This window comes from Ciona robusta, chromosome 1 (assembly GCF_009617815.1).
Source record: "Ciona robusta chromosome 1, ASM961781v2".
In the NCBI taxonomy this organism is placed as follows: domain Eukaryota; kingdom Metazoa; phylum Chordata; class Ascidiacea; order Phlebobranchia; family Cionidae; genus Ciona; species Ciona robusta.
In genome coordinates this window covers 9,835,071-9,852,907 of record NC_143235.1, presented here as the reverse complement: position 1 = coordinate 9,852,907, position 17,837 = coordinate 9,835,071, and the positions used below count along the sequence as shown (strand labels likewise).

At 39.2% G+C, this 17,837-nt stretch overlaps 1 protein-coding gene across 1 annotated transcript; it reads left to right on the top strand.

Annotated features, from left to right (window-relative positions):
• Positions 1 to 907: 907 nt before the first annotated feature.
• On the top strand, positions 908 to 17,550 carry LOC149742937 (thrombospondin type-1 domain-containing protein 7A-like). Its single transcript, XM_089877506.1, has 30 exons — positions 908 to 1,272; positions 1,598 to 1,749; positions 2,300 to 2,505; positions 2,887 to 3,010; positions 3,209 to 3,376; positions 3,680 to 3,804; positions 4,037 to 4,255; positions 4,426 to 4,546; positions 5,293 to 5,376; positions 6,803 to 7,065; positions 7,249 to 7,527; positions 7,834 to 7,996; positions 8,232 to 8,399; positions 8,704 to 8,866; positions 9,121 to 9,250; positions 9,722 to 9,881; positions 10,148 to 10,396; positions 10,686 to 10,892; positions 11,357 to 11,563; positions 11,803 to 11,914; positions 11,977 to 12,237; positions 12,464 to 12,548; positions 12,605 to 12,724; positions 13,055 to 13,205; positions 13,346 to 13,523; positions 13,773 to 14,029; positions 14,435 to 14,623; positions 15,081 to 15,251; positions 15,807 to 15,962; positions 16,372 to 17,550. The coding sequence occupies exons 1-30, from the start codon at positions 1,026 to 1,028 to the stop codon at positions 16,720 to 16,722; spliced, it is 5,466 nt and encodes a 1,821-aa protein (XP_089733632.1). The 5' UTR covers positions 908 to 1,025; the 3' UTR covers positions 16,723 to 17,550.
• The last annotated feature ends 287 nt before the right edge of the window (positions 17,551 to 17,837 follow it).

Genomic DNA, 17,837 nt, shown 5'->3' with positions numbered 1-17,837 from the left:
AAATAAGTCTCCGACAATGAAAATAACCAACACCTGGTCTCGGGCTTTAATTGGGGCGCTAAAAGAGCCCGGAAAAGAAAATTATAAGCTATGATATTGCCTTGAAGACGTTTCTCACGCTCGAGATACTTCATTTCCATAATAGCTTATACTATGAGGCAGAGTGCTGATTTTATGATGAGCCATAAACTAGGCCAGCATTACAGCGTGTAACGCATTACCCATAAATCGATGAAGTTGCTTCGGTTAAAAAATTAAAATCGACAATAGGGCTAGCAAACCAGCGGAGCAGTTACATATTAGACAATTCGGCGCCGCTTCCACTTTCCCACAAAGCAAAGTGGAGACATAATCCTGATGTTTTCGTCATCGAATCCTAGCCATATTATTGTGTTGGTAGCTGTGGGTGGCAAAATGCGATGGCTGCCTGCGTCGCAGTGTGTACACAACAAATATGACACCTCCAAGTTTTTGCAGCGTTTTTTTTTTCTCTGGTTCTTGATGTTAAATTTTTCATATTTTTGCAGTTTCCAGGACGTTGCATTTTATTCCGTTTTAGCGTCATTAACATATAGTTGCCCACAGTACTTTGCCTATTGATTCAGATTTAAGCAGTAGCTGTACTGACATTACTGTGCAAACCAATACTGTTACTTCGAATAGTTGGACGAAATCTCTGTTGGGATTATAGGCCAGCATAATAAGGCAAGACACAATAGCCAATTCCCACAGCTCGCTGCGCCAGACTTGTAGTGACGGAGAAGTTGTCAGCCTTTTTCCCATTATTATGTGGGACATCGGCCGAGTGTCATTGCCGGCGGTTTCTTTTAGAGATTTTGCAGCTTGAGGAGTTGAAAAATTTAAAGTTGGGTTTTAATTATTTTATTTAACAAGCGATAGAGTTGTTTCCACTTTCAAATATATCCCCAGGTAACCTTTTATCTGTCTAGTGATCTAAAATGGGTAGGTTGTAAGTACAAGGTAGAAATACAAACGTTGAGATGTTTTAAGCGCTGTGCAACGCTATGTCGTCAAACAGGGAATACTGGTTGCTGAGATTCCCTTGTTGTGGATACGGGACGGATATGGACAGAAATAGGAAATCGGAAACTTCAAACAAAACTAAACTTCAAACAATACGCCGTCGCGGCATATCCGCGTCATCTGTAACGTCACAGCGGGTCGCGCTACTTTTCTTTTTCACTCTATCGCAACACAGCTCCGTTTTATGGGGATATGCAGATGCAACCACCACAGCCGTTTGGAAAACAGGTAATCGTGTTCGGTAAACACTCGAGTGTTTTTGTTTCCTCCCCGTGGTGCTGTGTAAACGTGGGCTATAATGGGAATCGTAAACACGACTTGCGGTAATACGGGTGAAAGACAAGAGTATACACTCTTGGAGGTGACGAACCGGTCGCTTTAAAAGTGTCAGTATGTGTTACATTTCTTTGTGCCGTTATCTGGTCGATGATGTACGACTTCCATTAGGAAATTTTAACAATAAACATCACACGACTGCACCATAATTTAAGAGACCACAGTTTCGTACTTTAAAATCATTCTTACATGATTGAAATGATTGGATTAATTATAGGACCTTGGGGAGTATGTGGCAGTGCATCATGTGGACCTGGTGGTTGGCAGCTGCGTTCAGTGACGTGTGAAGATACATTGTTACATTACAGAACAAGAAATGAAAACTGTCAACAATTTATAAAACCCACTGACAGGAAATCTTGTTTTAAGGTATTGCATATGACATACAAACATAGGCACATAACTTTTAAAAAGTCAAGGTACACGTAAGTTAAATGGTTTCAAAGTATGCCTACCGAAGCCAAAAGTCACAAAAAAAGTTATTTCTACTGAGTACTCTTGGATTTTTGGTTCGTATGTATACATGTATACCCATGTTAAGCGCCTGTACATATATATAACAATGTTTCAAGACTATTTTTTTTTAAAATAGGCTTTTATGATAGCAAAACTATGTTGTTTAATACATATATGCTAAGACACACATTTCAACCTAGTTCTGTTGTTGGTACTATTTTGAGACCCTTTATTCCCAAACCACATCTTTTTGCAAACATGCAAAAAAAGGAAAAAAATACAAAAGCCATAGTGAAATACATTAGATGATCCAACTGAATTCAATAATGATTCTTTTATGGGTTGCTTCCAGGTGTTGAAAAGCACTGTATTAAGCAAAGAGTTGGCCTACAGTCAATTTGTATGTATAAACATCAAGCACTGTCTTAATGTTTATTAAATTCAAAATTTAAAATTCTTTCAGATTTGTGATCATCATCAGAATGAATACAACTGGCATGTAGGTAATTGGGAAGTGTGTAAACATTCTTATCAATCTCAAACAGAGGAGTTGTCACTTGTCACCAACTGTGGCATCCATAGCAGTCCAGATGGATCACAAATTCGTCAATTAAGCTGTGTTTTAAATTCAAATATTTCTGTTGTAGTGGAGAATTCTGTATGTGAGAGGTCAGTATGCTGTTTGTGGTAGCTACATTAAACTTAACTGCAACTCCAATAACATTTCTTATCAGGAAACCAAAATGGTTATCAGTTTCCCAATATTACGCATATTATTCTAAGTCCTGTTTAATTCACCATTGAAGTAGTTTGTCCTTCGTATGTTCCCAAACAAGTAGGGTTGCCAAATATAATGAGCATGCTGAAAGAAAACATTGAGGCATGGCAAGATAAAGGCATGCGGGTGGCTGCTTTAGCTATGCTCTATTGATCGGTTGCTTAATCAAGCATTCTGTTTGAATTTTAAATGAAGGCGTGTAAGAGTAATGGTTTAGTCATGCTGTTAGAATATATTAAGTCAAAAGAAATTCTGTTACATTGCTCTGACAGGTTTTTTCGACCACCAAGTACTCAACAGAACTGCCGTGTTCCTTGCCCTCAAAACTGTGTGACGTCATTGTTCAATAGTTGGAGCACTTGTAGCTCATCCTGTGGGAATGGGACCCAAACCAGAGTGAGTCAGACTGAGTTGTCTGATCTTCACTATTGTGGCTGCCAATTTATCTTTTAATATTATCACAATGGAAAATAAGCGAACCTACTCTGTTGTACAATAGGAAGTTTTATTATTGAATCACAAAAGGTTTACCAATATAAAGATTTGTGTGGTATGACATTCCTTATTGCCATTTTTGACAATATTTTTCTGTAGGTGAGACATGTTATAAGAATGGAAAAGTATGGGGGAACACCCTGTCCTGATCTGTCTGAATCTCGCCCTTGTGAAGATGCCCCGTGTGATGATTTCAATTTGCCGAACATAAATCAGCACAAATTAAAATTTGAGGAATGGTCGTCGTGTAGAAGAGCAAGGGTGGATGTAAGTAATAGGAGGGCAAGTATCTTAAGTCTCCAGACATGCCATGCTGTAGGACCTTGCATGGAACATGGCATAGAGGATAAGTAATTTGTGCATAATCCAAAGCTTAAGTTCTTATAGGCTTAGTGTAGTACTTGGATCTCTAAATTAGGAATATGATTACTTGTGCATTAGACGTATACGTTGTCTGTTTGATAACAAGAGAGCGTTATTTCAATTGTTTTTGTAAATCTTGTTTAGTATGGCATTTTTGTGTACAAAGTGGATAAATAAACATTATAATAAATTATTTCTTGTTTGTAGATGAAGTTACTTCAAAGAGGGGGCAGCTCTAGAAGGAAGAAATCACGAAACTTGCTTCGAATGGTCGGTGTTCGAACAAGGAGGGTTCACTGTTTAACCAAGCATGGTGCTGTAGTGGGAGACAGGTGATGAATAAAACAATTTTTAATTTTTTTTAAATTTTAAGTAGATCTCCAATTTTGTCCTGTGTTGTAGAGTAGATTACAGTTTTAATAAAGTTTAGGTGTTTTACCTAAGGGTTAGTTCTGTTATCTGTATTAAACATATATGTATATATATATATATATATGTATATATATATATGGTGTTTACTATCCAAAGGCAAGGTGAATTTTCTTAAAACCATTTTTTTTTCAGTGTTGCAATGTCAGAAACCTGCAGTGTTGCGCAACGATGTAAAGTATCACAATGGTCGCAGTGGGCGCGATGCTCATCCTCTTGTGGGAGCAACGGAACGCAAACTCGAACTCGTGATCTAACAGGTCTTCCTCTTGGGAGTAATGCTTCATCCTGCCCTGAGTTCACACAAGCCAGGATGTGTGACCTCCCAGAAGACAGTTTTGCTCCGTGCAAAAAGTAAAAACTCTTTTCTAAATTGCCCTTTTAAAAAATGTACCCTCCTCCAAAAGACTTTCAATCCTTTTACCAGTTGTTTTTAATTACTCAATATTATATATACCGGCAGTTCGATTTTAACCGTGACCTTTGTTTCAATAAGCTCAAAACCGAACTAAAACCTTTACCAGGTACAGGTGGTTAGCAGGTGGATGGAGTATATGCGAACTCATACATAATGCAAGCTGTGGAGGTGGCTTACAGATGAGGCATGTTTACTGCGCTCTCAACGACGATTTCATGGTTCAACAGGTCAGTAGAGCAGAAAATACACAGAAATATAGAAGTAGAATACATACAAGTTTAATTTCACATATAGTAGGGTGGGGAAAGATGGGACACCTTTAGCACATACTATCTAAATATCCTTGTCATGTTTTTAACAATAAACAACGGTCTAGGGGGTCGTGGAGATACAGTTTTATAATTCTTTGAATGTTCTTTGTTTACTACCAAATGAGATTAAAAAAATTGAATGAAAAGGTGTCCCATCTTCACCCACCCTACTATACAGTGTGTTTTTATGGTGATGGTCGTATATTTATCCTTGCAGGATGTACTTTAAAGCAGCATATGGTGTGGCTCATTGCGACATCTTACTTGTTTGCATGAAATGAATGAAAGTTTTTATGTGCTATTTTTTGTTATTATATGCACTGAAATATGTGTATGAAGGCAAAGTTATCCAATTGTTTTGGCCTTTGCATTGAACAGTGCTGTTTTAACCATCCATTTTTGGATGTATTTAACAATAATAAGAGGGAAGAAAAGATGAAACACCTTTTTATTCTATTTTCCCGTCCAATTTGGTAGTAAAAAGGGCAGATTCTAAGAATTATAAAACCGTATCACCACGGTTCCCAAATACCGTTGTTAATTGTTTAAAACACGACCAAGATATTTTTATATTAGCGCTAAAGGTGTCGCAACACGATTGCAGTTAAATTCTACACTCAATACGTGTGCTAGCACTCACGTAATTCAGTAATACAACACAGGTGTCTGACTCGTATACACTCCAAGGCGAAGAAGGGGCAGTGGCGTGGTCTCGCATTCAACCTGTGGATGACGCTTTCTGTGACGTAAGTGCTTCCACAATTGCATTATTTTGTTAATAACCACTAACGGAAAGGAACCCGACTGCTCGATTTCCGTAATGCTTCACGAGATAATGCGATTCCGTGAAAAGTAATACGGTATGCATTGATTTTAGACGAGTTTCACTGTGGTCCCGGGTCGAACTAAATGGTCAGTTGTCACGGAGAGGCTAATTTCGTTTCCTGGTCCATGCGACTTGTCTTAGTTGCCCTGTGATCTAATTACATCATTTTGATTTAAAAGCCACTAAGGTTTAAAACTGGACACAATTAGAAAGAAAGCAGTGTTTAGTTATTTAACGTTTTGAACTTTCTCTCGCCTTGCTAATGGGAATTCTCTGTCAATTGGCGATTTCCTGTGGCCAAGACATCCTCAAAGCTCTGTGGCTTCGTGTCGAAGGAAAGTAATCTTTTCTTTTCCCTAGAGAGCTAAATGTGTATTCTAGGCCAACAAGGATAGTGTATATTGATTCTTATACTTTATATACTCTCTCTGCAACTTTTCGTGCCTTAATATTGGCAGATATGTACAGATTTATACAGGCTCTGAAGCAAAATTAGGACGTTCTTTATTTTTAACGTATTTTCTACTAAATTTGAGCCTTAATTCGTCCCGATGACATAGAGCAATTACTTAGACCACACATAGATCGCCTTTATCAAATGAACAACAAACCCCCTCATTTAAAAAAAGCGGAAACTGTTTCCCTTTCTCAGTAAATCATTCTAAGCAAGAAACCCGAGTATTTAGGTCGTTATCCAATGCTAAACAGTCGGGACTAAATAATGTATGATTCCCTCTGATCGTTAACTTCGATCTCCCGATTTGTCGCTAAATTAAGTTTACCCAACCCCTGGTAACCTTTTGCAAACAGTAGAATGCGTTTCTTATCTGTATCCCGTAAATACAATAAATCATACGCTCCGTTCGCTTGGTATTTAGAATAGCAATATATGTCAATTACGTGGACTTGAAATGTCTTAACGACTCTCAGTCGCGCTTCGAATGTCCGTGTAATGTCAATTTTGTGGCATGTTATAGAACCATTCCCTTTCCCACCCCCGAGGATGATATATTGTTTGGACAATATGATTAACTCGTTTTATAATGAGAACCCCTGAAGCGATCGGGATAGAAAATACTTTCGTTACAATTTATACGTTACTGTTAAATCGTTTTACATAAAGTGATATGTCGAGACCAAGAACCATTTACGGTCTGTATATATTTTATGCATGTTTATGCAAAAATGATAATTTAGAGATTCCTGTCGGCGTTCTCAGCCTGAAAAACTCGTAGAATTGGCTTGAGTACATTACACTTATTCTACAATACACTTTATAGAAGGCCATGCCCTGGGCTTGCCAAAAGACTGAAAACCATTGAATTAAGGTGTTTGATATTATGCAGGCCCAGACGAAGCCGAGCGACTGGCAGGAATGTGACGTCAAGTGCAGCTTCAAGTGCGACCTTGGCCAATGGTCGGAGTGGTCGGAATGCGCCTTCGACAGCTGCCAGCCGCATTTCGCACCCGCCAATCAAACGAGGGTAAGCAAGCGAAGCATGCGCAACAGAAAAGGCTTTAAAAGACGAACACGACCTGTGTACAACGATTACGGCCGACCGGAAGACTGCACACACACCTTGGAAGTTATTCCATGCGATGAAGCAAGGTATTTTTGTTTGTTTTCTTTTTCGCCCAAAATAACCCCCCACATGCTGCGCTTCATTTCGTTTAATTGACACGTTTCCAGAGTACGCTGACGTGTTTTCCTGTCATCAGATAAACTCAAGCATGTTTCTACACAAAGAAACCATGTATTATGATGTCGTTTAACCAAAGATTGACGTTTCAGGTGCTTTTCGTGGCATGTAGCCCATGTCTCACTATGCGTCCCTGAAAATGGGAACTGTGGTCATGGGACAGCATTGCAGACGCTGGAATGCCATAATATGTGGCGGCAGGTGGTTGAAACGAGAGCCTGTACGTCGGACCGTTTCGCCACACCCCTGCCTAGCTTTGTGGGTTGCGAAGTTCCGTGTGGAAAGGATTGTGTCGTGGATGATTGGAGTCAGTGGACGCCTTGTGGTCACAGCTGTAAGCGTGGAAAGGGGGAATCGGAAAGACAAACGAGGTGACTACTGTGTTCTTTTATTACTACACCTTTAATGGGTATACCGTAGAATAAAAGTGGAAATGCCTTTTTAATCGCTTTAATGGACCAATGTTTTTAATAGGTACGGCGTAACTTAAAAGCTGAATAACATTGAGATCGTCAGTTTAAAGTTTAAATGCTGGTCACTGAGAATGCACTTTAGGCTTACGGTAATAGAAATCAAAACTTTACGTCCAAACATCATGGTCGACTTTGTATTTGTTAGCCTTGAAATATCGTGTTATATCATTCCTATATGTTCATCACCTCGAATATTCTACTCAGAAAACGTGAAATCCTTGCCCACCCTGGAAGAACCGGGATACCTTGCCCTCTAGCGGAGGAACTTCACGAAACACGAATGTGCAACCAACATAAATGCTCCATCTATTTCTGGACAACTTCAAAGTGGTCGGAATGCGAAATCAAAGGGAATCTAGAACCGCCGGTATTTGCGTGCGAGTTTTCTATTTCGTATTGTAGGGTGGGGAAAGGCCTTCTATTTTCTTGTCACCATTGTTAATAAACAAAGAACATTCACAGAATTATAAAACCGTATACTCACGATTTGGATATAATGTGCTAAAGGTGACCCATCAACCCCCACAGTAATATATATGTTTATCAAATTTGTAATTTTTTATTTCATACGACGATATTTTAATTAATGATTCCTCGTTCAGCCTGTCGGGTTAGCAGACAACAACGTTTTTGGGACGAACAACCGACAGAGCAACGATGGTCGGCCGTTGGTTTTCCCACATAACGAAGCAACAGATATTTGTGGAGTCGGTTATCAAACAAGACGAGTGCAGTGTAGAAAGAAAAACAGCCGACGCGTTCGTCAAAAAGTAATGTTTATATCATAGTCTAATTGTCTTTTATGTAATTGTATCTTTAAATTTATGTTTATAAAATACACCGGCATCTAGCTATGGGGCATATATATTTAATTAAATGTAAAATCTTTTTTTTCCGTCTTGGTTAGGGGTAAAAATAGAATATTTGCAGATTTCAATAACCATATCCTCACGACTTTAAAAGGCGTTGTTAATTGTTCAAAACACGACCAGGAATTACGGTATTTAGGTGCATACTGTATCCAGTCATACTCCACAGTACTATATACATGTTCACGCGTATCTATACTTTCAGATGTGCATAAGCTGGGACAAACCGGTTTCTTCCAGACCGTGTTCGGTTTCATGCAACCAGGACTGCTTGCTGTCTGAATGGAGTGCTTGGAGCAGCTGCGAGAGAGAATGTTCAAGAAAAATCCGCGACAAACTTCTCAGCTCAGAGTCGTTTTCACCTGCTGGTAATTCTCGAAATAATGTATAACTATTGAGTGGCTATTGGTAAATTAAAAAATGTTATAACAGAATCCTTTCGAAATCTTAATATCTTAAAAACTGCTTGCTAAAAAAATGTTCTAAATGTAACAATTTCTTTTAAAATCTAAAATAATGCTTGCTCAATGCACCGGTACTTCACTCTCCTGGATGTAATGTATTGAAACTTCATGATTAGTTTTGAGTTGAGTTTTGATATAAACCTTACATTTCTAACCAGGTTTACTGAGTGTGTACCAACGTCGTAGTCGATACATCGTACGTCATAGGATGGGAGATGGAATGCCATGTGAGATTGAACTTCAGCAAGCGAGGTTATGCGATGATGCGAGCCAATGCGTAGCTTACAAGTGAGTTTTCGTCGAAGTAGTGTAAAAAATATTTACCGTTCTTTTTAATTAAGTTAAAAATAAAAGTTTTAACTTCGTCTTATATTTGAAACATGAAAATCAATGTTAGAATTTCAGGATTTAGCCTACCATGGCATTTTTCCTAAACTCTTTTATTTGGACGTACGACTGTAAGGCACGCCCGAGAATTATACATTTGTTTGAACAGTGATGGTCGACCTATGTCATACCATCGTGTAAAATAAACACATTATGTAATAGTGTGGGGTAATATGGGACTTTATGGTAGTAATGTGGGGTAAGATAGGACATGTTTTAATCTTTCCCAACCCATTTGGTAGAACATTTAAGCATTATTTAAACCTAACCCCACTAGATGATTGTTGTTGTTTAAAACACGACCCGGAAATATGGGGTTTAGGTGTTAACGGTAACCCATCTTACCCCACATTACAACTTTACTAATCACAGGTGGCATATACGGAAGTGGGGACCTTGTATGTTGGCTACTGGCATGACCACTATGTCCGGTGAAAACGGGAAGTGTCGAGGTGTGAAGACGAGGACGATCCGATGCAACCTGCACACAGTGAGCGGTAATATACCGACAGATGATATTAAATGTTTACAGGTGAATAGTTTAACTTGTATAGTGAATTTTAATACAAGAATCGCAATGTTATTGTGTAATGCATTTTTAAATAGATTAGGACTTGCACATAACGGTATTATATGTTATAAGCCTTAAACCTTTAAACAGATAAAACCCTAGACCAAGTATAAAACGGGCTATATAAGCTACCTAAGTTAGAGATAACACTATTGATTAAAAATCGTACCTACATGTAAAAAAAAACATATTTTTAACTATTTTTACAATAAAAAAAATTCCAACAGAACGCCGGTCCTATGCCACTCGCATCACGACCCTGCGCTACATCTTGTCCACGTAATCTTGGCTTCAGCGAATGGTTGGAACGCCTTGGTTGTCAGGCTTCTAGCATAGAAGCTACCACTATCGCCGTCACAGCGGATGTGACGTCATCAGAAACTACGAGCAGCGAGGACGACAGTAGTTACGTACCACCACAGATGATCGTTCGATCAGTGGGCCCGTGGTCGTCTTGCTTCATTGACGATCGTGATGTAGGTTTCTTCTTTCCGGGTGAAAATATTTTTTTGCCTTTTTTATCAGATTTAGTCAAAATAGTTTTTTTATGCGGTTTGTGAAGTAATCGCGTAATAGCCCGGACAAATGTCTGGTTTGCTTTGCTCTATTTTTCGTTGTGTAGTGCTATGGGGCAAGATGGGATACCATGTTACAATGAAATGGGACGAGAAAAGTCAATGAAAACATTTCCCTCCCTACTATGAATACAACCACACTTAATCGTTTGGAAATTTTAAAGCCTCCTAATACTTTTCTCTCTTTCAGTTTCAAGACACTGGTGACGAGTGCCCTGTGGACGAACATCCGACCGTGCCCAACGATGCTACGTCATTCACTGACGTCACAGCCAGCATAGAGGTTTGTGGGCGTGGTCGAAGGAAGAGACCGCTTGGTTGTTTCGAGGAAAGCACTGGAGCGATGGTGGATATTTCATTTTGTTCGTATCGAGCGTTCGACGAGGAACAGTGTGAGGTTTGTAGTTTAGACGACTTTGTAGTGGAATATGGGGTGCCGTTAGCACCTAAATCCTCTATGTCTTACTCTTGTTTTTAACAATTAACAATGCTATTTCAGGTTTACGGGTTATGGTTACATAATTCTGTAAATGTGCCTTGTTTACTACCAATTGGAACGAATAAGAGAATAAAAAAACCATCACACCCCACTGTACTACATTTAGGGCCGCGTTTTAGGCTAATGGGCTGTCCTCGGTCTAAATGCCAAGCACCCTATGGCGTGTCACGCCACAGAACACCTATATAGAATAGAATGTGGTTTATATGTTATTGTGGGCATAGGTTCCGTATAATTAATGTAATCTCAGAATGTTTAACATTAAGATATACAGATGCTCTTTCTTATATAAAACGTAACGTTTTCTGTAGAGTTTATTTTCACTAAATTGCGAGACGTAAATCCAACCCATTACGCACCAGGTTCCATGTCCTGTTGATTGCCAGATGAGTGGTTGGGCCGAATGGGGTCTATGTGGGGACTTGTTGAGAGGGCAAGTCATTCAAGGGAATTCCAGTCACCCCAGGACGTTACCGTGTGGTGAGAGTCGGAGGATCCGATTCAAATATTTCATGGAGTTGCCAAGTAATGGTGGACGCTCATGTCCAGTGATGGACAGCGACAATCAGGTATTGTTTTAACATAAATCAAAATTGCTGTGTTATATAGTATAGGGTGGGGTAAAATGGTACATGTTTTTTATTCTTCTTCTTGTTCCACTTGGTAGTAAACAAAGAATGTTTGCAGAATTGTATAATGTATCCACGTGCTGGTTGTAAAAGAGCGTTGTTGAACGTTCAAAACACGATTAGGATTTAGCTGTTAACGGTTTTTCATCTAAATTACTATTATTTTAATTACATTTTAGGTGTACGAGAGTCAGGTGTGCCACACTATATGTAATGACAACTTTTTCGTCTCTAATGGTTGGGACTCATGTCAGCCTCGCCGCAGAAGGTCGCATTCTAATTGTGGGTCAGGTAAGATCACATTTTATAATATTATCGTTTAACTGCGATTAACACATTTATATTGCATACAGGTGTCCAAACTCGCACAGTAAACTGTTTTAGGACAGAACGTTTGTCCAGTTTTTCTAACGTCGCTGTGCTGCTAAAAGACAAACGCCTGTGTGACGTAACAAACATGCCTCTCGGTGCGGACAAATGCACTCTTCCTTGTCCTGGGGAGTGCGTTGTATCCAAGTGGTCGTCATGGCAACCATGCCCTGGAGGAACCCCCGGGTCATGTGAGGGTACGGTTCGAATACGGACGAGGCGACTGCTTCGACAAACTGATCGAGGTAAAAAGGATCTGTATTTTATGTTACTTCTGTTTCAGGTTATAAATAAAGTAACGATAACTATTTGTTAAAGTATTTTCCAAATGTCCCGGTATATTCTTAAACGGTATTAGTATTAGAGACATTTTATGCACTAAGTTTTCATACTTTATTACTCGTTCGCACACAGCGTATAAATTCACCACGTCGAGATAAACAGCTTTAAAATTACTGAAAATATTTGTAGATGTTACGGAAGCAAGTTGTCCTGACGCGCAGAACCTTACGCAGACAGAAGAATGTCAATTGAACGTCAATTGTTTCACGTACAGGTACGCTCACTATATGTGTATATAACACGATGTATGATATATGCAATTTGTTTTAGTGCTGCGTGGAGTGAATGGAGTAGTTGTCTTGCTCCACGACCTGCTGTTTGTGGAGAAGGTCGCATGAGACGGAGAATGAACTGTGTACAAAGTGATGGACTACCTGTACATGTCTCCAAGTAAGTTTTGAACTAAAAGCGCATTAATGTATAGGACTGTGGGGTAAGCTGGGGCACCGTTAACACCTGAATCTCTTTCCTGCTTGTGTTTAAAAAATTAACAACGCTCTTTTAGAGTTCTGAAATATGGTTTTATAACTCTATATGTATTCTTTTTCAAATGGGACTAGAAAGCGATGAAGTCATGTTCCATCTTACCCCACCCTACTATATGTAAAAATCACTCATTTGTGTGTCATTAATTATTTTTAAGTATGAGGTTTCTGTTTTGTTGTTGCGTTTTTTTTACCCTAAAATATTTCGTAATAATGGTTGTTTATTACCTCATAGATGCGCAGCCGCAAACGTCACAATAGAAAACCCGCAGTCGGTGAAATGCAGGGTTGACTGTCCGGTCGATTGCGAAGTAACAGAATGGTCTGCGTGGAGTCAGTGCTCGGGAACATGTGGTGTTTCAAGACACAGGACGCGTGTAAGAAAGGTATGTATGCTTAGTACATTTATGTGTCGTTTTTTGTCCATAACTTATGTAATCGTTAAAAATTTAAAAATACTACAATATATTTTGCAAGTTGTATTGTTTTTACGTTTGTAAGTTCATTTTCCATCTGTTTTTTTTAGATTTCCCGCCAGCCGTCACGCACAGGACGCAGGTGTCCGCAAGAGCTTGTGCAAACCCGACCTTGCTGTGCCAAGCCATGTTATAAGTGGTCATTACTTGGATGGACGACGTGTTCGCTTACTCGTGGTAACTGTGGGAGTGGAAGCCAAGAACGAGTTGTTCAATGTGTTCAACAAGGTGAGGTTGAATTTTTCACTTACACCTTTAGCACATAATATCCAAATATCCTTTATAGTCCATATTAGTAGTCAAAAAAATCAAAGAATCATATGTGTTCAAAAGGACTAAAAAAAGTGTCCAAAACGATTATACTCTGGGATATATGCTAACAGTATCTCATCTTATCCAATAGTAATATACCTTTTCTTATATCTACTACCCTAATACATCGGTTTTTGTAATAGCAAAAAATAAATTGTTTTTTAGACGGAACCGAAGTCGGAGCTATTTTATGCAAGAAACAGCAAATGAAACAAGATGGCGACAACGGTCAACTACTCGACTGGTTCACCGCTGAACAACTTCGTCGCCCATGTCACGTGCCTTGTCCTGGCGAGTGTCGTATGTCTGATTGGTCAGTATGGAGTCGTTGTCATGCCGACTGTACACTTGACGTCACGCCAAGCCTGACTAACTTACCAGGGATACGAACTCGGTCAAGGATTGGATACGTAGTTGGATCGGTAAGCACTCACAATGTATTCTTTTATTTTGCTAAAAACTTTTCGCCTTTCTGTTTTTGTTTGCTAATAATATGCCTAAAACGCAAGCCTGATCTGCGTACTCTTTTTGTACCGTCATTAAATGATCATTATACAGTAGGGTGGGGGAAGATGGGACACTTTTTAGCTCTATTTTCTCGTCCTATTTAGTAGTAAACGAAGAACATTCAAAGAATTATAAAACTATATCCTCACGACTCCCATAGACCACCGTTAGTTGTTTTAAACACAATCAGGATACTTAGATATTATGTGCTAAAGGTGTCCCATCTTCCCCCACCCTACTATACTGAGTTTTGTTTTTCTAAATCTGCGGTTGTACCATTACACTGCTATATCTTGTTAACAACAATCATCACTTACAAGGTGCCTGGTGTTCATTGCTCACCTTCTGAAATCGAGGAATCTCCATGTCCTGCAAGTGAATCCCAATGTATTAACTATGCGTGGAAGGTGGGACCTTACATCGGTCATACACGCGAAGTGTCCTGTGTAAGCGAGGACAATGATATGGCTGTTTCTACAGGTTGCCAAGAAGCACTGAAGCCAGCAGCTGTAAGCACTGTTATATAAAACACGAATTAGGCAGCGCATAGGGCACATTGTAGGTTGTGCGAACTTCTTTGAAACGTAATTAGATGTAATGTGTGTAACTTGCTTTATTCTTGTGGCGAAAACCACAGTCGTTATAACAAGGATGTACTGTTTCATACACCTCGTGCCAGCCCATACGAGTTATACCATATATGTAACTTTGTGATGATAATATTTCTGTGTAGCCGACAATTTAACCAACTCATTAGTGGCCACTGGGTTGGAGTAATTGTCGTTACGCGCCCACGAAAAAATAACCTCATATACTGGTAGCAGCGACAAGTCTTGAACCCACATTGTTTAAAGGCAGGCACTACAACCACTATGCCACGGCTCCAAAAATGGCTTAATTAGACTAACTGTTCGTCATTCTTTATTATATAAAAGTTCATTGCGTTTAACAGTTACTTTTTTTCAGTCGGTAGCGACACCCTACTGCCCACAGCCATGCAATAGGATCCGACATAGCTACTGCACTACAAGTGGTGTATGCGACTGCCGACCACCATACGTTGCTATCTACCAATCATTCTCCAACCAATATCTTCATGAGTGCGAGTCAAAGCAACACGACCAAGGAACGCAAGTTGTAAGTTTGGGATTGGGTTTCTGTGTTTTACTAAAAGGATGTCAGACACTGCTGGGTGATTTGATATGATTCATTTGGTACAGTTTCGTACTCCAAACCGTATTTTGCTGTTTTCTTTATCTTTTGCATAATACATTTAAATAGGTGGCGAGACTATATATTTGAATACAATGTGCCTAATACATACCCCATATAATAAACCTACATATTTGAATGTAAACTTAGGCCTAAAGTAGGGTAGGGGAACAGGGGACACCTTATCGTTCTATTTTTCGACTCATTTAGTAAACAAAAAAACATTCAAAGAATATAAAACCGTATCCTCGCGACTTCCATAGACCGTTGTGAATTGTTTAAAACACGATTAGGGTATTTGGATATATGTGCTAAAGATATCCTTTTTTACCCCACAGTACCTCACACATATACAGCAGAGTTTATATTTTAGTAAAAATTACACCAGTCGTCACTTTTTATAAAATTCGCCTTTATAAAAGTTATAAAATCGAAAAACTTTATAAAAATTATAAAAAGATATAAAATCTTCTCTTCCAGCAAGAAACAGTTGACATGCGGAACACGAAGGCCAAGGACAGAGAGAACAAGGACGTAACGGTTGTACCACCGGTTGTAATAGTTCCAGCCAACAATAGTGATGATAACGATGCGTGGTCTGTTTTCAACCCTGTCAAACCTGACGGTACTTTGAAGGTAATTAATACATTATTATTTTCTTTGACAGCTACTTACAAATGCCCTATTATATAGTAGGGTAGAGAGGGGTGGCACCTATTCATACTGTTTTCTTGTCCAATTTAGTAGTAAACAAAGAACATTTATACAATTATAAGATCATATATACCGACAATTGCCTAAAACGCGATCGGGATATTTAGATATAATGTGCTAAAGATGTCTCATCTTTCCCAACCGTATACAAGTAGATACGGTATTTTCGCTACTTTTACGCTAGATCCACAATATTACAGTACAGTCATTTGAGCTTTACCACCATGGTGGATATGCATATTGTAAAAAAATCTGCAAAACATGATTGAATTTCAAAATGTAAAGTCCGGAGCATTTTAACTAAATAATGAGTTTAAACACCTTATCACAGGTTTGGGCATACGGAGCTATTGCAGGATTGGTCGTTCTTCTCGTCTTCACTTTCGCCCTGTGTTACCTCATCTACTCTGCTTGCTGTCGACGCAACAGCAGTGCGAAAAATCGACAACACAGAAAACGACGGCGACACCGACGGTCTAACAGCAGTGGCAGCAACGTTGGCATTGGTATAATGGCAGGGTCGGTCGGCGGCTCGTCCATGTATGGCGGCACAGGCATTCCACCGTACCGAATAAACCATAACTCAAGCACTTCTAGGTACCCTCCGCGTACTTTGAGTCGAACACCTTCCGTACGAAGCGGTTTTACGTTTCCCGACCGCTACGATAGCGATCAAGACTGAGGTGTAGTTAGTTATATAATGAACTTGTATACCTGATACAATCGACGTGGCGTCTCGCGTTGAAGAGTTCCGCATTACGTTTGAATCCACCAAAGCAAGTTGTGCGCATCAGAGTACGTGTGTTATCGTTCCCCAACCCTTTCTTTTTATTATTTGCACTGCGGTCACCTACACGTTGCATGGCGCGCCCGAACCGTCATATTTCTGCACACGAACCAACACATACGTTTCTCCAAGGTAAATGGATTATACCAAAGAACCTTAACTCGTAGGTTTTCCTATCCACCCCATACTTACATTCTTAAAGGCCACTGTGATTCTTTCTTACTCTTTCAAGCAGCGCAGATACATCGACTTGCTTTGAAACAAAGAAAAAGTTTAACGATCAAGCTATATCAGTATTCATCTCTTCATATGACATTTTACATGCTTTTAAAATTTTACTGAATTTTAAGCTTGCAGGGGTTTACCGCCAAATGATTTTTTACGCATTCGCTTTTGCTGTTTGTTTCAAAACCAAACCTTAAAACCAGTTAGCATCTGCCGGATCTTGCCTTTCAAACCGAACGATACCTCTGAAACTTAAGAAGATATAAATACGTTCTATGTAGCACAACCACGGTATGGTAGATAGATTCTATAACTAAATCGAACTTTCATTTTTCCTCATCCGTATATTGCAATTGTTGTTCAGCATGACCATTTTCTGCTTTCTTTCGCCATCACTTTCAGTTTATCTCCACTCTTATATTCGTTATCACCACTGTACATTATACATCAATCACCTACGAGTGGCAATAAAGATTTACTTAATTGCGGCTACAATAATTATTTGTGTGTTTAGGCATGGCCTGTAGATTATGCAGTACTGTGGGGTAAGATGGGATACTGTTAGAACCTGAATCGCATATTTCTTAATAATCGTATTTTACAAACAACGCTATCTAATGTCGCTGGGCTACAGTTATATATATAATTCCGTAAATATACCTTGTTGCACGGCCTACTAGAGATATCTTTAGTAGGCCGTGCTTGTTGCAACCAAATGGCACTAGAAAGAAGAATTAAAACACGTCCCATCTTACCCCGCCACGGCCTCTCTTTTATAAAAAGAA